At 42.9% G+C, this 23,599-nt stretch overlaps 1 protein-coding gene across 1 annotated transcript in view; it reads right to left on the reverse strand.

The window, feature by feature from the left end:
- Positions 1-23,599, reverse strand: part of mast2 (microtubule associated serine/threonine kinase 2) — a 271,656-nt gene that overhangs the window by 240,750 nt on the left and 7,307 nt on the right. Inside the window, 2 exon segments of the mRNA XM_070446251.1 lie at positions 210-358; positions 1,699-1,828. Of these exon segments, the coding sequence (XP_070302352.1) occupies positions 210-358; positions 1,699-1,828 (279 nt within the window).

The following is a 23,599-nucleotide window of genomic DNA, read 5'->3' on the forward strand; positions in this document are numbered from 1 at the left end:
AGAGAATTTTTACTTGGATTAAACGTCAGGAACTGTGAAAAACTGAGTTTAAATGCATTTCGCTAAGGTGTATGTGAACTTCCGACTTCAACTGTAAATGAGGAACAACGGGATGGTGTTTCTATGAATGAATAAGGATGAGGAATGCAGTCATTGTCATGTCTGTCTGTCTGTATGTCTGTCTGTGCGTGTATTTGTAGTGTACTCACCAGTCCTGCAGTGAGTGACGGTGCAGACTGGCCCAGGGACTGGTTCCTCATGCGGACCAGGTTGTTAGGGGGTTCTACAGGAAGATGCCAGGCTAGCTGACTCACCCGACCGTGCATACTGCTGGACAGGGGAAGAAGCTGCTGCTTACCTGGTATGGGGGAGGGGGGGGAACCAGTCAACCAGGGTAAACTACAGCTCATCCAGATCTAAAAGCAGAATGATAGATACGAAAGCACTCCAGAAGTGCCACGTATGGACTCATCAAATCAAATTGTATTAGTCACATACAACAGGTGTAGACCTTACAGTGAAATGCTAACTTACAAGCCCTTAACCAACAATGAAGTTTAAAAAATACGAATAAGAAATAAAAGGAACAAGTACAAGTCTGGGTAGCCATTTGATTAGATGCTCAAGAGGCTTATGGCTTGGGCGTAGAAGCTGTTTAGAAGCCTCTTGGACCTCGACTTGGTGCTCCGGTACCACTTGCCGTGCGGTAGCAGAGAGAACAGTCTATGACTAGGGTGGCTGGAGCCTTTGACAATTTTTAGAGCCTTCCTCTGACACCGTCTGGTATAGAGGTCTTGGATGGCAGGAAGCTTGGCCCCAGTGATGTACTGGCCCGTACCCACTACCCTCTGTAGTGCCTTGCGGTCGGAGGCTGAGCAGATGCCATACCAGGCAGTGACGCAACCAGTCAGGATGCTCTCGATGGTGCAGCTGTAGAACTTTGAGGATCTGAAGACCGATGTGAAATCTTTTCAGTCTCCTGAGGGGGAATAGGCTTTGTCGTGCCCTCTTCACGACTGTGTGCTTCGACAATATTAGTTTGTTGGTGATCTGGACACCAAAGAACTTGAAGCTCACAACCTGCTCCATTACAGCCCTGTCGATGAGAATGGGGGTGTGCTCGGTCCTCCTTTTCCTGTAGTCCCCAATCATCTCCTTTGTCTTGATCACGTTGAGGGAGAGGTTGTTGTCCTGGCACCAACACCAGCCAGGTCTCTGACTTCCTCCCTATAGGCTGTCTTGTCGTTGTCGGTGATCAGGCCTACCACTGTTGTGTCATCAGTAAACTTAATGATGATATTGGAGTTGTGCCTGGCCATGCAGTCACGAGTGAACAGGGAGTACAGGAGGGGACTGAGCACGTACCCCTGAGGGGCCCGTGTTGAGGATCAGCGTGGCGGATGTGTTGTTACCTACCCTTACCACCTGGGGGTGGCTCATCAGGATGTCCAGAATTCAGTTGCAGTGGGAGGTGTTTAGTCCCAGGGTCCTTAGCTTATTGATGAGCTTTGAGGGCACTATGGTGTTGAACGTTGAGCTGTAGTCAATGAATAGCATTCTCAAATAGGTGTTCCTTTTGTCCAGATGGGAAAGGGCAGTGTGAAGTGCAATAGAGATTGCATCATCTGTGGATCTGTTAGGGCGGTATGCAAATTGTAGTGGGTCTAGGGTTTCTGGGATTGTGTGTGTTTCTCTTACCGGTCATAGCCATACTGCTACGGCGTGTGCGGCCATCATCCTGGCTGAGCTGTCGGTGTAGTTTGGTCTTATTGGCGGCGGGGGACAAGTCAGGATTACTCAACAACAGGGGCGGGGGCGCAGCAAACTCCTACAGAGAGCGTGACAGAGAGGAGGGAGGGAGGGAGAGAGAGGGAGGATGGAGAGGGGGAAGCGAGGGAGAGAGAGAGGGGAGGCGAGGGAGAGGAAGGAGGAGGAAAGTAAAAAGAGAGGAGTTGAGGGAGAAGAAACAAAAGACTGGCCTATTTAAAAAAATGAATCTCCAATCCCAACAAGTCAGGTAGCTTGTTCGTCCAAGTCCACTCAGTAATGGAACACGTGTTGCACGGCTGCAGCCGTTCAACAGTGAAGTCACGCCTCAGCAAAGCCAACCAAGCCCCAGTCAGTCACTATATCGGTATCAAAGTCAAAATGACAGCACTAACAGACAGGCACACACACCTGCTCTTCACATTTTGGGACTGTGCTCTGCCTCTGTGCAGATGGACTGAGCAGAGTGCACACATACACACACCAGTTGCATTACCATTCACCATAAATCAATCACTCAGTCGTTGTTGGATGATGTTTGTTAGGCTTTGCCCTTAGTAACTGGTCCAGGGACAGTTTAGTGGTTGAGAGCTGCTGGTTAAAGGACAGGAGGAACTGATTTTAATTCAGTAGTAAAGCGTGGATAGTTACTGAAGTGAGATAATGATTTTGTCTGTTGATACCAATTCCAACTGAGATCACCAGAGACAGACACATGGAGGATGTGATGTACAGCCAGTACGATGAGTCAGGCCTATTTGYTTTTGCTTCGAAGGCCTCTGAAACATCCGTCACCATGGAAACCTGGCTTGGCTGAGGGGTCATTCCACCTCAAAAAGCACAAGAAAGAGTATTTTAACAGCCACCATCTCTGATTGTTCTGAAATCGTTGAATCAGATAAGATAGCCACTCATGCAACATTATTTTGTTGAAAGACAATTTGAACTCTGAGAAATAAAGCTAATWGATTGCACCCAAATTGGCCATTTCAGTTTATAGAATTCATAAATTATACTGAATATAATGCAGCATTTAAAGTGTTAGTCCCATGTTTGATGAGCTRAAATAAAAGATTCCAGAAATATTCCATAAGCACAAAAAGCTTATTTCTCTCAAATGGTGTGCACAAATTTGTTTACATCCATGTTAGCGAGTGTTTCTCATTTGCCAAGATAATCCATGCATATTAAAAAAGCCTAGTCCTATGTACAGTTGGTAGAGCAACGCACTTGCAGCACCAGGGTTGTGGGTTTGATTCCCATGGGGGAATATTATGAAAATATATGCACTCACTACAGTAAGTCGCTCTGGATAAGACTGTCTGCTAAATGATATACGTATAAACAGCCATAAGCTACCAAAACAATTGCATTTTATCGAGGGCAATTTGAATGGACAGAGATACCGTGACAAGGTTGTGCCATTCATCCACCGCCATCACCTCATGTTTCAGCATGATATTGCACGGCCCCATGTCGCAGGGATCTGTACACAATTCCTGGAAGATGGAAATGTCGCAGTGCTTCCATGGCCTGCATACTCACCAGCAATGTTCCCTCAAATTTTTGAGGGCAATGAGCAAATTCTAATTCTTGTGAGAGGAAACTTGAACGTTGTGAGAATTTTGTGCATCTTCCGGTGTGCATTTATAGTGAACACTGAGGCTGTACCCTTATAGTTTTAGACAGTAGCTAACAGGCTATTGTGGCTATTTGAGCATAATGTAGGCCTACCAACAAAACCAATGGAGCAAATTCCATAAGTTTCACTTAGAAATAGCTTTTGATTCCTATGATATAGCCTACAGTAGCCTATATGTGGTGTTCAATGCAGGCCTACATTGCACAATACTTTTAAAAAAGTTTTTACATGATGAAGGGCTTGACATTTATTCATGTGTTACTTGGTCTGTAACACCATGGGCCAAATAGGTAACTGTAAATTACAATATTTTGTGTTGTATGATGCAAGAAACCACTTTAGAAAATAAAAGTAATTATTATTACCATACTGAGCATTAGACAATGTAGGCTACCCCTCTGACTATTGGCGTATTTGCATATTCAAGCATGTCTCGAAACACAACACTGCCCCTTTAATTAAGACATACAGTGCATTCCAGAATTCAGACCCCCTCCCCTTTTCCACATTTTGTTAAGTAACAGCCTTATTCTAAAATGGATTAAATAAAAACATTTCCTCATTCATCTACACACAACACCCCATAATGACAAAGTGAACACAGGTTTTTCAAATGTATTCTAAATAAAAAACAAATACCTTATTTACATAAGTATTCAGAACCATTACCATGAGACTCAAAATTAAGCTCAGGTGCATTCTGATTCCACTGATCATCCTTGAGATGTTTCTACAACTTGATTGGAGTCCACCTGTGGTAAATTCAATTGCACCTTTGGCTGCGATTACAGCCTTGAGTCTTCTTGGATATGACGCTACAAGTGTCGCTGCACAGCTATTTTCAGGTCTCTCCAGAGTTGTTTGATCGGCTTCAAGTCTGGCCTCTGGCTGGGCCACTCAAGGAAATTCAGGGTCTTGTCCCAAAGCCACTCCTGTGTTGTCTTGGCTGTGTACTTAGGGTCGTTGTTCTGTTGGAAGGTGAACCTTCGCCCACAGTCTGAGATCCTGAGCAGGTTTTCATCAAGGATCTCTCTGTACTTAGCTCTGTTCATCTTTCCCTCGATCCTGACTAGTCTCCCAGTCCCTGCCACTGAAAAACATCCCCACAGCATGATGCTGCCACCACCATGCTTCACCGTAGGGATGGTGCCAGGTTTCCTCCAGACGTGACGCTTGGCATTCAGGCCAAAGAGTTCAATCCTGGTTTCATCAGACGAGAGAATATTGTTTCTCATGGTCTGAGAGTCCTTTAGGTGCCTTTTGGCAAACTCCAAGCTGGCTGTCATGTGCCTTTTACTGAAGAGTGGCTTCTGTCTGGCCACTCTTCCATAAAGGCCTGATTGGTGGAGTGCTGCAAAGATGGTTGTCCTTCTGGAAGGTTCTCCCATCTCCACAGCTACTCCCAACCAGCCAGCCGGCAGCACAGCACAAACAGCAAACAAACCTTCACTCCCAAATACCCTGAAAAATACACAGATGCAAAAGCACACACAGACAACCTGCATTCAGTAGTTCAAGCTTTGGATATCTATTCAACAATCAAAAGTTGCGGCAGAATCAAAGTAAGTCTCCCTGTCTCTGGTTAGTAATACCGCATTCCTCTATACCTGATCAATGCCGGTCTGTGCCTTCCACAGGTGTGTAGGCTACCCCAGGGCAAGGCAGGCTGCCCTCCAGCCCTCTAGTGAGCAGCATGTATGCGTCTGCAGCATGTGACACTGACAGGCACAGCCATAGGAGATGGGGAGAGCTTCTTGTACAGTATGTTTCAATGCCTCCACCACTGCATTTCACTCCTTTACACCTAGGTGGCAGAGTTACACATACATTCAGTCAGGCTTGAGAGGTAGGGAAAAATACAGCTGTTAAATAAACATTCCATCGTTTTTTAAGGGCATTGGAGAGAATTTTTGTGTGTGGACAGGGGTAGTTAGTTATGTCCTGTCCTGTAGCCTGAGGAGGCCCTGTAGAGRAGTGTCACTATCAATACTACACCAGCTGGTAAGGATCGGACCCTTTTTTTAAATTTTCGCCTAAAATGACATACCCAAATCTAAATGCCTGTAGCTCAGGACCTGAAGCCTTGATATGCATATTCTTGATACCATTTGAAATTAAACACTTTGAAATTTGTGGAAATGTGAAATTAATGTAGTAGAATATAACACATTAGATCTGGTAAAAGATAATACATACAMGAAAACGCCAWGGGTTWAAAAAAWTKAWCCCAGTTCCTACATTTGAATATAAAAATGTGTCAAACAAAACTATGCTACATTTTATCTCTGGGACTCTCAGAATGACAAATCAGAGCAAGATTACTGAATATAAGTACATTATTTACCTTCAGAGGTGAATGTATCAAACCCGTTGCCGTGATAAAAGTTGTTGTTGTGCACTCTCCTCAAACAATAGCATGGTATTTTGTCACTRTAATAGCTACTGTAAATTGGACAGTGCAGTTAGATTAACACAAATGTAAGCTTTCTGCCCATATAAGACATGTCTATGTCCTGGAAAATGTTCGTGTTACTTACAACGTCATGCTWATCACATTAGCTCAACCGTCCCGGTGCAAGKACACTGATCCCGTAGAGGTTATTAACAGGCAATCACTAAGCCTTGGCTCCAGCTCTCCATCCTTCTCTCCCAAATGAAAGCTCCTTATGCTTGGCTTACATTACTCCTCTGTGGCATGACTCCCTCTCTCCTTCTTTCTCTCTGGTTCAGATGTTTTCCATAGTGAGCGGTCTCATAACTGGCACCTGGCAGAGTGTCTCCTTCCTGCCCTCTCCACCGAGAGGTGGAGAGTGTCTTCCTACCTGCACCTTTCCTCCATACTAGCGTACTACAAACTGCATACTAATTTTGCCGTTTGATCTAGTGAAAATTCACTCGTCTTTTCCGACTCACGTGTTTGACAACAGCTGATATCAGATAAATTGACATGCTGTACCAAAATGAACAAATGGCGGGAGTCAACACAATCGCGCATTAGACGACGCAGTCAGGGTACTTTTTTCTACATTTCACATACTACTTACCCTGACTGACACCCCACCGTCTCAATGGGCCATGGACAACAACCTGAGACTGGGCAGTGAGACTATCTAATATATAATAATAATAWTATTATTATATGCCATTTAGCAGACACTTTTATCCAAAGCGATTTACAGTAATGTGTGCATACATTTTTTAAGTATGGTTGATCCCGGGAATCAAATCCACTATCATGGCATTGCAAGTGTCATACCAACTGAGCAGAGCTAACAGAGGACCACAAAGCTTGCTGTGAGACTATGATGTGAGCCTGGAGTGTGATCAGGAAGATTGCGTGTTCTCACTCAGGCCTTAGAATGTCCTTAGTATGTCATGAAGAATGGGTCTGCACGTGCAGGCAGGGCTCGGGGATGAGTAGACTCACATCTGCACTGGACACCGGCTGATTGACCTCTGCAGGCACAACTCAAAAACCTCAGATGATTTAAAATAGGGCCTAAACTACAACATATGTGAATATTACATGTTTTTGGACCTGAATGCTTAAAGGTAAAAAAAAAAAAAGACAAGTTAAAATAACTTATTTTTTCAAGAAAGTTTTAACCCTGTTTGTAAGATTTTAAAATATATATCAATCGCAACCATTTATATTTTCCAGTAATGAAGACATGGATGTCTCATGGCATGGTGGGGTATGCAAAATAGTTCAACTTTGAGAACCTTTATCTCTTGAATGTTTTGGCATTCAGGTCCAAAAATKTACATTGTGAGCATTTCTACAATGGGCAAATATGTATGGAAGGTTTCGTTCAAATCAAAAAGGGTGCTGTCAAAAAGTGATTGAATTCGGATGGATTTACCCAGAGGAAAGTGTGTGTGAGTTTTGTTAAGTGCAACTCCAGCACTGTAAAGCCCCACTGGCTGGCTGGGATGTGATGGATCACAGTCACCACACATGCTGGAGCCAAACACACAGACAGCCAGCCAGATAATCCCTGAAAACACRCACAAAAACCCACTGCAAAGATAGAATATTTCTAATTAACAGACCACAAACCAGGATGGATTGCCAGGACGTGTACTCAAAGCATGCGCTGACCAGCTGGCAAGTGTCTTCACTGACATTTTCAACCTCTCCCAGACCCAATCTGTAACAGCTAAATATTTCAAGCAGACCACCATAGTCCCTGTGCCCAAGAACACCAAGGTAACCTGTCTAAATAACACTCACATCTGTAGCCATGCAATGCTTTGAAAGGCTGGTCACGGATCACATCAAAACAATCATCCTACATTTACATTTAAGTCATTTAGCAGACGCTCTTATCCTAGACATCCTGGACCCACTCCAATTCGCATACCGCCCCAATAGATCCACAGATGACGCAATCTCTATTGCACTCCACACTGCCGTCTCCCACCTGGACAAGAGGAACACCAATATGAGAAATCTGTTAATTGACTACAGCTCAGCGTTCAACACCATAGTCCCCTCCAAGCCCATAACTAATCAAAGGATCCTGGGACTATATAATATAGATACTTTTGTATATATAGTATATTTCTGCCTATTGTATGTGGACACCTCTTCAAATTAGTGGATTCGGCTATTTCAGCCACACCCATTGCTGACAGGTGTATAAAAATCGAGCACACAGCCATGCAAGCTCACAGAACACCCGACCGCAGAGTGTTGAAGTGCGTAGCACGTAAAAATCGTCTGTTCTCGGTAGCAACACTCACTACCAATTTCCAAACTGCCTCTGGAAGCAACGTCAGCACAATAACTGTTTGTCGGGAGCTTCATGAAATGGGTTTCCATGGCCGAGGAGCCGCACACAAGCCTAAGATCACCAGGCGCAGTGATGAATCACKGTTCACCATCTGGAAATCTGATGGAAGAATCTGAGTTTGGCGGATTCCAGGAGAATGTTACCTTCCCCAATGCATAATGCCAACTGTAAAATGGTCTGGGGCTGTTTGTCATGGTCCGGGCTAGGCCTCTTAGTYCCAGTGAAGGGAAATATTAACGCTGTAGCATTCAATGACATTCTAGACAATTTGGGGGAGGCCCTTTCCTGTTTCAGCATGACAATGACCCCGTGCATAAAGCGAGGTCCATACAGAATTGGTTTGTCGAGATCTGAGTGGAAGAACTTGACTGGGCTGCACAGAGCTCTGACCTCAACTCCATTGAACACCTTTGGGATGAATTGGAACACCGACCGTGAGCCAAGCCTAATCGCCCAACAATCAGTGCCCGACCTCACTACTGCTCTTGTGGCTGAATGGAAGCAAGTCCCCTCAGCAATGTTCCAACATCTTCCTAGAAGAGTGGAGGCTGTTATAGCAGCAAAGGGTGGACAAACTCCATATTAATGCCCATGATTTTAGAATGAGATGTTCAGTGAGCAGGTGTCCACATACACAACCAAAAGTATCTACTTCAATTACCTCGTACCCCTGCACATCAACTCGGTACTTGTACCCCGTGTATATAGCTAAGTTATCATTACTCATTGTGCATTTATGAGTACTTTTCTATTATTTCTCTCTCTGCATTGTTGGGAGGGGCCCGTAAGTAAGCATTTCACTGTTAGTCTACACCTGTTGTTTACRAAGTATGTGACGAATRACATTTMATTCGATGTACACAATATGAACTATGTTCTACTGTAAACAACACACACTTGTTTTCTCTGGTGTTAACATTGACTTCTGAGCCTCCAGAGTGACGCGGTGGTCTAAGGCACTGTATCGCAGTGCTAGCTGTGCCACTAGAGATCCTGGTTCGAGTCCAGGCTCTGTCACAGCCGGCCGAGACCGGGAGACCCACGGGAAAGCGCACAATTGGCCCAGCGTCGTCCGGGTTAGGGGAGGGTTTGGCCGGCAGGGATGTTCTTGTCCCTTCGCGCACTAGCGACTCCTGTAGCGGGCCGAGCGCAGTGCACGCTGACACGGTCGCCAGGTGTATGGCGTATCCTCCGACACATTGGTGCGGCTGGCTTCCAGGTTAAGTGGGCATTGTGTCAAGAAGCAGTGTGACTTGGCTGGGTTGTGTTTCGGAGGACGCGCGGCTCTCGACCGTCGCCTCTCCCGAATCCGTACGGGAGTTGAAGCGATGGGACAAGACTAACTACCAATTGGAGACCACGAAATTGGGGAGAAAAATGGGTAAAAAAAATATATATATATAAATAAACATTGACTTCTTTGATGATGCATGCATTCAATGCACAGTAGCAAATCAATGTGCATCTCCATATGAAAGCCCCTAGCTTAACCCTTAGCCCTGTTAATCCACATCAATCCACTAATGAGCTGAGGGTGAGACTGCCGGACTACATCGAAGCATTGCAGTACATGTCAGTTTTCAATGTGGAGGAAACTCTAAAGCACAATAAGAGCCCTGGAGAAATAGAAAAAAATAGCCAAGCTCCTTGGCTACTCCCCTGCAGAGATAGACAAGATTGTCCAGCAATGGCGTGCCATCCATCTTAGTAAATGGAATGAGACAAAAAACACACTGGGCTTCTGGAGTGAGATTTGGAAGTTCAGGGATGCAGCTGATATCAACCCGTTTCAAGAACTTGCCATGGCYGCKGTGTCTGTGYTGTMCTTGCCACACTCGAATGCTTAAGTCGAGAGACTATTCAGCCAGATGAGTGTGGTAAAAAGCAAACTTAGAAATCGGATGTCCTTGCAGACCCTTAACTCCATCCTGTACATTCGATATGGACTGAAGCGGTCTGGTGAGGCTTGCTATGAGCACCAGCTGCCTGATAATGTTTTGCAGCTTTTTGGCACATCAGCTGCTTACTCATTTAAGTCAGCTCCCTCAGTTGCTGAACCTGCCATAGAGAGCCTTGACCAAAATGACGATGACCCACTCTTTCTGTGAGCCAGCACAGCCTGTGTGTGTGTGTGTGTGGAGGGGGGGTCTGAAAAAAAAACAAAGTAACCTGAATTAGGGCCAGACTAGTTACCATAATTTTCTCACATTGCCATGTATACAAAAAAAATTAAAAAATGTTACGGTAAAAATAAATCATGTTTTACTGTGACTTGTAGGCTCCTAAGTGAACCATAARGTTAAAAACCAAACCAAATTAAGAAAACTAAACTAAAAAAATATATATATATTTATTTTTTTAAACTAAGTAACTCCGCCAGAGTGTCTCTTTTGGGTCACTTTTGCCGGTCCCAAGCCCGGATAAACGAGGGTTGGAATTGTGACATAAAAAAAAAAACAAGAATCGACAGAAGAAAGTTCATTTGTAGTTCTAAACATATTTAGGGTGTTTTTTACTCACTTTTTGTCTCTCCCACGACGTTATTCCTCTCTCCTACAGCGTCCATCACAATTACATGGCCAATTATGCAAATTAGGTGATGACGTCATTTAGCGACTTCTAGCAACTTTATGGCAGCCAATAGCTACTTTCCTTACTGAGGAGTTGGCAACACTGGACTCCACTACCAATGTCAACTGAAGCCATGTCTCATGTGCCCTCATCCACTGGCATATTGAATGTTTCCACTCCAAGCACTTCTCTCATTACTGTATGTAGAGTCAATCACAAACACAATCACATTATTAACCAACATGATTTTAATCCTTGTGTAACGGTATTGCTTCCATCCCTGTCCTTGCCCCTACCTGGGCTCGAACCAGAGACCCTCTGCACCTGTCTCTTATACACATCTAGATGTGTATAAGAGACAGGTGTTGCACAGTTGGTAGAGCAACGCACTTGCAGCACCAGGGTTGTGGGTTTGATTCCCATGGGGGAATATTATGAAAATATATGCACTCACTACAGTAAGTCGCTCTGGATAAGACTGTCTGCTAAATGATATACGTATAAACAGCCATAAGCTACCAAAACAATTGCATTTTATCGAGGGCAATTTGAATGGACAGAGATACCGTGACGAGATCCTGAGACCCATTATCGTGCCATTCATCTTCCTCCATCATCTCATGTTTCAGCATGATAATGCACCTGTCTCTTATACACATCTAGATGTGTATAAGAGACCGCTACTAGCGCGCACCACTAACTGACCAGCCATTTCACACCGGTTACACTTGCTTGGACTAGCCCAAGTCTTAGCTCTTTTATCTGTGTTGTGCTATTGTTTTGTGTCTTCCTAGTCAAATCCTGTCCTGCCCTCAGTGGAAGAGTTGAGCTTTTCTCCAACACCATTCATCCATGATGTCCTCCACTGAAGCCTCTGAACACCTCAACTCATGCCTCATAACCTCATTCAATCACTGCTGAGTTCCCCTCCCAACACTCTAAGTTGCCCTCTCATTCCTCATATTTTACTATAAATGTTTACATTATACTTTTTGTTTTTAAATGTTAAAATAATTTGTCTTTGACGAGTTTTGAAACACGCTTTGTCGCCTCCATGCAGTCCGCGCCTATACCTTGGGTCTCCCATCGTCCTCAGTTTTTCAAGTCACTAGCCTCCACTGGGAGGAGGCTCAGCTTGYGCAGTGCAGGTCTGSAGGTGGCTGGTTGGCTGGCCAGGCCCCTGCTGCTGTCTTTCTGCATCACTACTCCTCTGCCGCCCGTGGGTAGCTAGCTGTCAGCAGCACAGACAGAGCAGGCTCACTGACACGCAGCACAGATCTGCCGAGACAGGCTTGATCAATAGAGGCACACACACACACACACACGGGCAGTGTTCAGGCTCAAACAAACACACAATGAGAAAGTGGTGTTGTATCCTGGMTAGGAGATGACACACAGGAGACAGTTCCCAGAGCAAAGCTACAGCTTCCTGTTCTGTACTAAAAAAATAGTTTTCCAAACACACACACGGCAAAACAATGCCCTCCTGCGTCAGTCATTCAGTCCCTCTGGGGGCTGCCAATCCCAATGTCAAGCCACCTGAGTCCTTGGGATAGGTGGGTACTGTGTAGTGCAGGGGTCTCCAACCTTTTCTAGCAGAGAATTCCTTTATAAAAAATATACCACAACTCCTCTGGCCTTATTGCTTAAATAACAACTCTAAGGGTCATATAAAATCTGTGACTCTGAGCCATGGCAATGCTTAAATAACGGCAGGAAAAAAAGTGTTTAGGTCTGGAAGAGTGTAATCCCGTTTAATTGCGCATCTGTTTGTTAATTGTTGATCAGCAGGAATGTGCTTTCTAATGTGCATTCTAGTGATGGTTCTGTACTGCTCTGCTGCTGCTTTCATTGCAAAGTTTGCAAATAAATAATAGATACAAATGATATTACTTACTCATGATATACCTCTGCCAGGTAAGCCTACTCTGCAGTTAACATTTAATGAGACGGTTTTGGAGAAAGTATTGTTCAACACACAAGACGGCTATCACATCAACTGATTACACACGGAATGATAAACAAACGCGTGCAACACACTGACAGACAGGCAACATTGCTGAAAATTAACTGGCAGATATTGTGGTATTTGGCTTTAAGCCAATAGGGGCTAACCAGGGGTGGGATAATGTCAATGTTGCTTTGATTAGATAGTAGCTGGGAGCTTGCAGTGTCCTCAACTTGTGAGATTTTTTTGTGACAGCTTGAGGTGGAACACGTGACAATTGCATGTACTTTCAGAATTGTTTGGCGACCTACTCATAGGTGGGCTGCGAGCTATTGGTAGCCAGTTATACCAGTTAAACAATGCCATCCCTATAAACAAACAAGTAGGTAAAGCAATAGGGCTTGGAATTGCCAGGAACGTCACAATACGATATTATCACAATACTTAGGTGCCGATATGATATATATTGAAATTCTCACAAATCTATATGTATTGCAATTTGATAGCAAACATATTGCTCACTATACAGTATGTTTGCTGCAAAGAGAATAAAGAGCAAGAGAAATGTGTTTATTATTTATGGAAATAAAAGTGCTGCAAACATGTTGAGTCACTATTTAAAAAGAACATGGAGAACAAGCCCTACGATGAAAAATACTGGTTTTGGGGCAGGTACAGCTGACTAGCGCTAGCTAACGCAATTTTTGTAGAGGGGGGGTGGGGTTTTACAAATCGAGAATACAAAATAACGGAGACCAAAGGACAGATTTCCACCGGTATAATGTCCATTGCTCTTGTTTCTTGGCCAATGTAGAAAATAGTAAAAAATAAAGAAAAACCCTGGAATGAGTAGGTGTGTCCAAACTTTTGTCTGGTACTGTATGTAGAAGAAGATGAAATGGCTGGCAAATTACTGGCATGGCAAATAAAGAAAGAAACAGAAGTCAAATAAAAAAATGTCATTGTTACAGTAGATCCACTTCAAATTAATGAAACATTTAGACAACTCTATGAAGACTTGTACTCATCTAGTTTGCATTGTAACTCAGTGACTCTTAATGCCTTCCTGAAAGATATCAATCTAGCAACTTTATCCAAAGAAGCAAAGCTACATTTACATCAAAACATTACTACTGAGGAACCATCACATACTATGGGTTCTCTCCAAAATGGAAAGGCACCAGGATTAGATAGGTGTCCTATAATAATGTAGGCAATTCTCTGAGGTTGATGCCTCTTTTTCTCCATTTGATCAAGACCTGTCTGGGGGAAAAACAACTTCCTCATACTTCACTGAAAAAGAAAGATAAAGATCACACGTTGTGCTCCTTCCATAGACCAGTGTCACTTTTAAATGTTGATGATAAATTGATTTCTAAAATATTAACTCCGCGCCTCGAGTCTGCGCTGCCCAATCTCATCCACACAGACCAAACTGGGTTTGTGCAGTGTCGTCTCTCCTCTGATCATTTTCGTCGATTTGTTGGCATTCATTTCATACTAATTATCTTAAGACCCCAAATGATGTAGTGTCCCTCAAGGCTGAAAAATAATTTGACAGCGTGGAGAGGAATTACCTTACATCTGTATTATCAAGGTTTAATTTTGGTCCAATATGTATCTCTTGGATTCAAATTATTTACACTTTACCAATGGCAGTAGTTAAATACTCAACCCCCTTCCTGGTGTCTTGAGGGACCAGTCAAGGTTGTCCAGCCAGACTTTGTGCTTTGGTCATAGAACCGCTTGCCGTCATGATTAGAGCACATTACCGAATTAAAGGAATTGGAATAGAATACCATGTTATATCATTGCATGCCAATGATGTCTTGCTCTATCTCCAAGACCCCTCATACTCAATGCAATTCCTCCTGTCATTGCTTGAAGAGTTTGGTAAACTCTCTTCACAAAGTCAATTGGTCCAATACAGAGATTATGCCTATATATACACACACCTTCAACCCTAAACCTTTACAAGACCAATTCAATGGAAATGGTCCTTGACAAATGTTAACTTAGGAATTGTCATACCCTGTACTGTACATGATTTGTATAAATTGAACTACATTCCAGTTATTGAAATGGTTACCACACAAAAAGCTGATTTCTCTATTTTGTGCACAAATTTGTTTATATCCCTGTTAGTGAACATTCCTCATTTGCCAAGATAATCCATCCACCTGACAGGTGTGGCATATCAAGAAGCAGATTTAACAACATGATCATTACACATGTGGACCTTCTGCTGGGGACAATAAAAGGCCACTCTAAAATGTGCAGTTGTCACACAACACAATCCCACAGATGTCTCAAGTTGAGGGAGCGTGCAATTGCCATGCTGACTGCAGGAATGCCCACCAGAGCAGTTGGCAGATAATTAAATGTTAATTTCTCTACCATAAGCCGCTTCCAACGTCGTTTTAGAGAATTTGGCAGTACGTCCAACCGGCCTCACAACTGCAGACTACGTGTGTGGCGTTGTGTGGGTGAGCGGTTTTCTGATGTCAACGTTGTGAACAGAGTGCCCCATAGTGGAGGTGGGGTTATGGTATGGGCAGGCATAAGCTACGGACAACGAACACAATTGCATTTTATTGATGGCAATTTGAATGCACAGAGATACTGTGATGAGACCCTGAGGCCCATTGTCGTGCCATTCATCTTCCGCCATCACCTCATTTTTCAGCATGATAATGCACGGCCTCATGTCGCAAGGATCTGTACACAATTCCTGGAAGCTGAAAATGTCCCAGTTCATCCATGGCCTGCATATTCACCAGACATGCCACCCACTGAGCATGTTTGGGATGCTCTGGATCGACGTGTACGACAGTGTGTCCCAGTTCCCGCCAATATCCAGCAACTTCACACAGCCATTGAAGAGTGGGACAACATTCCACAAGCCACAATCAACAGCCTGATCAACTCTATGCGAACGAGATGTGTCGAGCTGCATGAGGCAAATGGTGGTCACACCAGATACTGACTGGTTTTCTGATCCACTCCCCTACCTTTTAAAATAAGTTATCTGTAACCAACAGATGCATATCTGTATTCCCAGTCATGTGAAATCCATAGATTTGGGCCTAATACTGTAATTCAGTCAAATCTTTAACCTTTTAGCATGTTGTGTTTATTTCTGTTCAGTGTATGTTTGAAAGCACACAAATGTTCCTACAACCTCAGACAAACTCTCTCAGTGTTTACTATACACCAGAAAAACTTCACAAAATGAATGCTGAAATGTCTTTCCTTAGAGGCAAAAGGGTACTTTATCACGTTTTGGACATGCAATCTTATTTAAATATTTTGGGAACCAGTAATCAATACATTTTCAGAAAGTTTATAGAGTTCTATCCCTCTCACACCCATCGTGTGTCTGTTTGGGACTAGAGAACTAGTTCCATGGAACAAGAAAAAATATATTGGATCTGTCTGTGCTCGCAGCAAAGAAATGTATAACATTATTCTGTAAATCAGAATCTACTTTAACACACTGGCTTTGACTATCATTTATTTTTCAGCAGGACAATGTCACAACACACCTCCAGGTTGTGTAAGTGCTATTTGACAAAGAATGAGAGTGATGGAGTGCTGCATCAGATGACCTGGCCTCCACAATCACCCGACCTCAACCCAATTGAGATGGTGCTAAACAAGTGCCCAACATATGTGGGAACTCCTTCAAGACTGTTGGAAAAGCATTCCTCATGAAGCTAGTTGAGAGAATGCCAAGAGTGTGCAAAGCTATCATCAAGGCAAAGGGTGGTTACTTTGAAAAATCTAAAATATATTTTGATTTGTTTTACACTTTTTTGGTTACTAGATGATTCCATATGTGTCATTTCATAGTTTTGATGTTTTCACTATTATTCTAAAATGTATTACAAATAATGAAAAACCTTTGAATGAGTGGCTGTCCAAACTTTTGACTGGTACTGTACATCTTTGTTTTGTTTTTCAAATAGTTAGTTCTATAGCGTGAGTATTCAAGATGTTGTATCTCATTTTTCTTTTTAAATCTCTAGTTGGCGAAGTGTGAGAGGGTCTTCAGTAACCAAATGCAGATTCTCCAAGTGTTTAATGTCCTTTTCAGTATATTTGAATTAATCTATAGTGTTCCTTTTTAGAGAAGAAGCAAATGCTATGATGTTCTCTCTAATGTAGGCTTTCAGGGTATCCCAGACCATTAAAGTGCATACTTCTGTGTTCCGGTGCACTTCAAAGAAAATTTCGAAGTGACTATTAACATAGTCAATAAATGAATGATTTGCTAGTAGCAATATTTTGAATCTTCAAGACTTGTGTCACAGGAGGTTTCTCAAATTCAATGGAAAAATTGAAGAGCGGTTAGATAAAATTATAGTATAATAAACACAATTAGAAATTTTTGAATAGGATTTGTGTACATGACAATAAAAAGAAAAGCACCATTCATTAGGATGTGTTGTTCTCCATACTTTTTGAAGTCCCAAATCTTGAGACATATTGGATAATGATTGGACGTTAGTCGATGATTGATCAAAATTGACATCTAAAACCCCCCCACCCCCAAAAGATAGGAACTTTAAATTGTGACACCATGACGGTGTGATCATTAACAAACTTGGGGTCATCGTGATTAGGGAAGCAGCAGTTTAGTAAGATGACCTCAACATTGTTAGGAAAATCTAACAAAAATAAACCTACCATTCAGACTTTATTTCTTCTGGGGAAAAATACACAAATATACTAATCAGGATGGCAACACCTCTAGAGTTGGATGTAAATGAGGAATAGAACACTTTGCCAAGCCATACGGATCGCAGTTGCTCATGAGCAGTTGGTAAGAGATGGGTCTCTTGTATAAAAGCTGTCTCTCTCTTTATTCAAATAAAGAAAATATTTTTTCATTTTTCAACGTGCTTCCCAAACCATTCACATTATGTTGTATTTGAGCATTTCATTATGAAATTCATAATCATTTTAGGAGTGACATAATAAACACAGGAAAAACAAACAAACCACAAGACAGCATAACAGAGCATTCCACAGAGCGGTGCCAAGAAGACCAATGATTGTCCATTATGGCCCCAAAAAAAGTCTAATAATAATTGCTGCAAAAAATTGAAACAGCTTGTTGATCATTGGCCTCATTAACAGGCAGTCTGCTCAGTTTGAATCTATAGAATCATTTCACCTATCGACTGACGGGCGAGCAGAATAATATTTATCCATTGGCCTAATTAATACAGCAAAATAAAAAGCCTCTGTGAAGCATTTCGGCCGAATCATAAGGCGATGGTCTGCTGTAACCTAGGCCTACTTGAATCTTAAGAGGCTGCATAACCCATCAATGACAGCAGCCAAAATAAAATACATATTTCCATCAGAATGGAAGTAGAGCTAGGCTCCTGTCTGAATGATGAGACGGGAGACTGACAAAGCTGTTGCTCGTCAGACCAGTTTGATTACCTGTACATGCATTGTGATTCTTGGTGTCTTTGGAGTCCGTGAAAGTAACCGTGATGTCCCGGAAAGTGACAATCAGCCTGCAGGGAAATAGCAGCTTTCTCACTTTTGCATCCCACAGGTGCGTACGCACTTCGTTGAACGATGCCCTCTTTTTCACCATCTCAGCAGAGATCCGCATAGATGTGCACTCTCTGGCCCTGGTACTTCATATTGCCAGCAGTCTCACCAGCCAGCCGCATAATGGTCTGCTTCGTCTCCAGGCAAAACAGCCTTGTGATCATATAACTTGGCTTGTATGTGCGCGGCCCGGTGCGGGTGGTAGGTGTCCAAGTTCGTCGCAGCTAGGTCCACAGACGACGCCCCAATAGGTCCACAGACGACGCAATCGCAATCACAYTGCCCTAACCCATCTGGACAAGAGGAATACCTATGTAAGAATGCTATTCATCGACTACAGCTCAGCATTTAACACYATTTTACCATCCAAACTCGTCATTAATATCGAGAAACTGGGTCTCGACCCCGCCCTGTGCAACTGGGTCCTGGACTTCCTGACGGGCTGCCCCCAGGTGGTGAGGGTRGGTAACAACATSTCCACCCCGCTGATCCTCAACACYGGGGCCCCACAAGGGTGCGTTCTCAGCCCTCYCCTGTACTCCCTGTTCACCCACGACTGCGGGGCCATGCACGCCTCCAACTCAGTCATCAAGTTTGCAGACGACACTACAGTGGTAGGCTTGATTACCAACAACGACGAGACGGCCTACAGGGAGGAGGTGAGGGCCCTCGGAGTGTGGTGTCAGAAAAATAACCTCATACTCAATGTCAACAAAACAAAGGAGATGATYGTGGACTTCAGGAAACAGCAGAGCGAGCAGCCCCCTATCCACATCGACGGGACAGTAGTGGAGAGGGTGGAATGTTTTAAGTTCCTCGGCGTACACATCACGGACAAACTGAAATGTTCCACCCACACAGACAGCGTGATGAAGAAGGCGCAGCAGCGCCTCTTCAACCTCAGGAGGCTGAAGAAATTTGGCTTGTCACCAAAAACACTCAAACTTTTACAGATGCCCAATCGAGAGCATCCTGCCGGGCTGTATCACCGCCTGGTACGGCAACTGCTCCGCCCATAACCGTAAGGCTCTCCATGGGGTGGTGCGGTCTGCCCAACACATCACCGGGAGCAAGCTACCTGCCTTCCAGGACACCTACAGCCCCTGATGTCACAGGAAAGCCAAAAAGATCATCATCAAAAAGATCATCATCAAGGACAACAACCACCCGAGCCACTGCCTGTTCACCCCGCTATCATCCAGAAGGCGAGGTCAGTACAGGTGCATCAAAGCGGGGACAGAGAGACTTAAAAACAGCTCAAGGCCATCAGACTGTTAAACAGCCATCACTAACATTGAGTGGCTACTGCCAACATACTGACTCAACTCTAGCCACTTTAATAATGGAAAAATGTATGTAATAAATGTATCACTAGCCACTTTAGACAATGCCACTTTATATAATGTTTACATACCCTACATTACTCATATATATATATATATACTGTACTCTATACCATCTACTGCATCTTGCCTATGCCGTTCGGCCATCACTCATTCATGTATTTTTATGTACATATTCTTATTCATTCTTTACACTTGTATAAGGTAGTTGTTGAGAAATTGTTTTGTTAGATATTACTGCATGGTCGGAACTAGAAGCACAAGCATTTCGCTACACTCGCATTAACATCTGCTAACCATGTGTATGTGACAAATAAAATTGGATTTGATTAATGACATGTGCTCTGCTTTGATTTCCGCATAGTTCTTATCCAGCTCTACAAGCCAGCGGGAGAAATCTGTTGCTAATGTCTCTAGATTTCCCAGCTTTTGAGTTTGCACCCATGCTTTTTTGATCCCTTCAATTGATTCTTGGATCGGATTCATCTTTTGATCAAAACCTATGGCGATTTCTTCACGTAACACTTCTCTTATATAATGGATCTGAGCTCTGTGCAATCAATACCGACTAAGTCTTTGCTGCGCGTRTTGCGGTCGCCTCTGCCAGCCATGTTCGGGGTCTTAGTTAACAGGCTTGTAAAACAGGATAGCTTATACACTGATGGCTTGTATGTTATCTGATAAATCAATTATTTGCTGCAACTTGGTGCAAAATAAATGGCGAGATTTCGCTTTGCTTCTTATATTTTAAATTAAAATCATATGTTTGTTAGGAGAAGACACCTGATGCCTGTGTTCACTGCATGCTGCCGGAACAGGATGTAATTCGAACCGATGGTACTTCCAATCAAAGAGAGAAGGGCTTCTGATTTTTTCTTAAACATTTCTCCTAACCACCAGACAGGGGKCCCAGTTTATATGTTTTAATTGGAGCCTGGGATTAGTGGGAATGAGTGTTCAAAAGGAATTGCCCTATCTGCATACCCCATTGTCCTAACACACAACACATGGATTTAAATTGGAGGGAAAACGAAGACAGTTTAGTTTAGCCTATATTTAGTTARGGTGTCTGGCATCTCTGGTGAGGAGTTTATGATACAGTAGTAATGTATATCTTCAAAGTGCACAGAAAGAAGAGCAGCAGCAGCTGCCGTGTTAACACTCACAACACCAAGAAACAAATCAGAGAAAAAAGGAGAATATCTGTGGCACCTGTTCACATAATCACACCATAGTTCATGTTTAATTGTCAGGCCCCAGGTGAASAAAGGGAAAGAAGAGAAGACAGAGAGAGGAGAGGAGAGAAAGAGGAGATGAGGGAAGTAGGGAGAAAAACATAGGAGGGGCTCCATTACTACCAGTCAGAGTTGGGTGGATTAATTGAAAAATAAAGTAAATCAGTAGAGCTGGGACGATACACCGAAAAACAGACACCAACATTGCCCTCTTACCGAAGCAATTTTGCTTCCGTCGCTAATTTTGGTGACTATGCTACACAACGTTCTTGCAGATTTTTGGGTTCTAAAACCATTATTTAGTCAACAGTAGGTTAATCTGCTTCTGGCTCTAACGCCATCTCCCCTCTTTGTACACGGAGTGAAGGGAGAGATGCATTCTGATAAGCGCAAGCATACTGACAGTTGAGCAACATCTCACAATGTAATTGCAATTCTGGTCCCTGGAATGTCACTAGCAGATTACCTGTGATTAGGGGGTCTGAACTGGGCCCAGTTGGAAACTAAAGGACTTGTGTCCAATAACAGAGGGAAGCAGGATGTTTTTCAGCTGGTATGTACTGGGATTGAAGCACCTATGGATGCTGCCCAGGGGTTTATCTAAGCTGACATATGGAATTGTTTTAAGATGGTCATTAGTGATGCACCGATATKACATTTTTGGCCGATACCTGATATTTTCCTTGCCMAAAAAAAAGATAACCAATATTTCCAATTTTTGCRGCCTTTTAAGCATTCTGGTACAGTTAAATAGTTAACACACACAGRTGGACGCAGCGGTCTAAGGCACTGCATCWCAGTGCAAGAGGCGTCACTACAGTCCCTGGTTCGAATCCAGGCTGTATCACATCTGGCCGTGATTGGGAGTCCCATAGTGCGGCGCACAATTGGCCCAGCGTCATCCGGGCCGTCAATGTAAATAAGAATTTGTTCTTAACTGACTTGCCTAGTTAAATAAAAGGTTTACACACACCACACTGAACAAAAAGTTATTTTGTTGGCATTTACGTATGTTCCCATTACCAGTAAAACATAATCAAAACCTATTTATTGCTGTTTAGTTGTTCATTTTGTTCAGTCGTTTCATTCTCAATCAGGATTTCTATGGAACGCTGTTTGGGTCTTTGCTAGTCAAAAAAAATACACGTCAAATAACACAACATCTGTTTCAGTAGTTATGGTTAGCTAGCTAACTATATAGCTAGGTGTCATCATCTAATATAACCCTAACTTATAAGACAGTTCTTATTTGGTTAATGGTGGTCGGACCCATTTATGTGAAGCTAGCCACAATAAGGATTAGCCACAATAGTGGACTTTGCAGTTAGACTTCAAAATAAAGGTATGGCATAATTCTACTATTTGTATTCATTTGCATTACTGTCAATGACATGCTTTTATTTTGAAGGCAAACCACAAATTTCACTATTGCGCCTAATCCTTACTGTGGCTAGCTTCACAACACATTAYCCGGTGCGGTCGAGCCTCACCAGCCAGATGAAGCTAGCTGGCTGCTTATAACGTTATCTTTGGGCAACAGAGTTAAGTTGCTGACTAGCTATTTATTTTCATGAACTGAAGTTAAATTTCAATAGGYGAACAACAAGTGCAACCTAACTAATACTTACATGGATTCCTAAATCATTGCTAAGTATAATGAAAATGACTGCAGGTTCTACTGGTCATTTTATTCAGGCTGGTTGTATTGGTGCTAGCTAGGTACCAAGCTAAAGCTAGCTACCCTAGAAGTTGCGGTCGAAYAAATGATGCTGTATTGTAAACACATCGTCCGTGGCCGATGTTTGCAGACTTTTTTGTACAGCTTTAGACAGTGCTACTGTATMTTTTTTGACAAACAAAGAGCCAAATGGCGTTCCATAGTATATATGTCGTKAAGCTAATAGCAGTGACGCCATTACTGTGTAACTCCAGTAGGGCAACATCTGAAAAATAGCACACTTGGTAGTTTGTACCGGTGCCTAACCAGTCGGTGAAAGCCAATATCACCCACGACAGAGAACGGTTGATTGTCAAGGGCAATGAATTCCATYATCTTGACTTTAATGGATTTCGTCTTTGAGTTGTCTCGCTGAAATTTTGTTACTCTTTCAAATGACTGCTCGAGCCACACAGCAGACATTGTGGGCCAGTTAAGGAATGCTGTGTTGCACGTTTAGCGCAAAATTTTACGTGGSGTCAAAACGTCATGTACCTACGTTATATAGGTATGCACGTCAGCTTTGACATCGGTTTTGCACATCGAGGCGTTAAACTAGACATCGGCCGATACCGATGTTGGCATTTTTAGCCAATATCGTCCGATTCCGATATGTTCACCGATATATCATGCATCCCTAAATTGTCATACTATGGATCATTTGGATATTTGAATTTTAGGACCCCTTTAACACACACACAAATTAATAGAATTTTGCATTTACTACTATGGCCCAGAGAAGTGCATTGAATAACACATTCATAAATGGCAAAAAAGACATTAAAAAAAATGTATAATAAGAAACCAGGTTTTGCAGTGTTTGTCCTAGATCTAGGAAATTATATATATTTATTTTTATTCACTCATACTTAACCCAATTATTCAGTAGGCACACATTTGTTTTTATACTGGTACTGGACTTGCACTCGCGTCGTGAGTTTAGATTGTGTACTGAACACRCGAACAACAAGGAGGAATTTGGACATCAATGATGGACATTATAGAACAA

The sequence above is a fragment of the Salvelinus sp. IW2-2015 genome, linkage group LG13, assembly GCF_002910315.2.
Source record: "Salvelinus sp. IW2-2015 linkage group LG13, ASM291031v2, whole genome shotgun sequence".
Lineage (NCBI taxonomy): Eukaryota > Metazoa > Chordata > Actinopteri > Salmoniformes > Salmonidae > Salvelinus > Salvelinus sp. IW2-2015.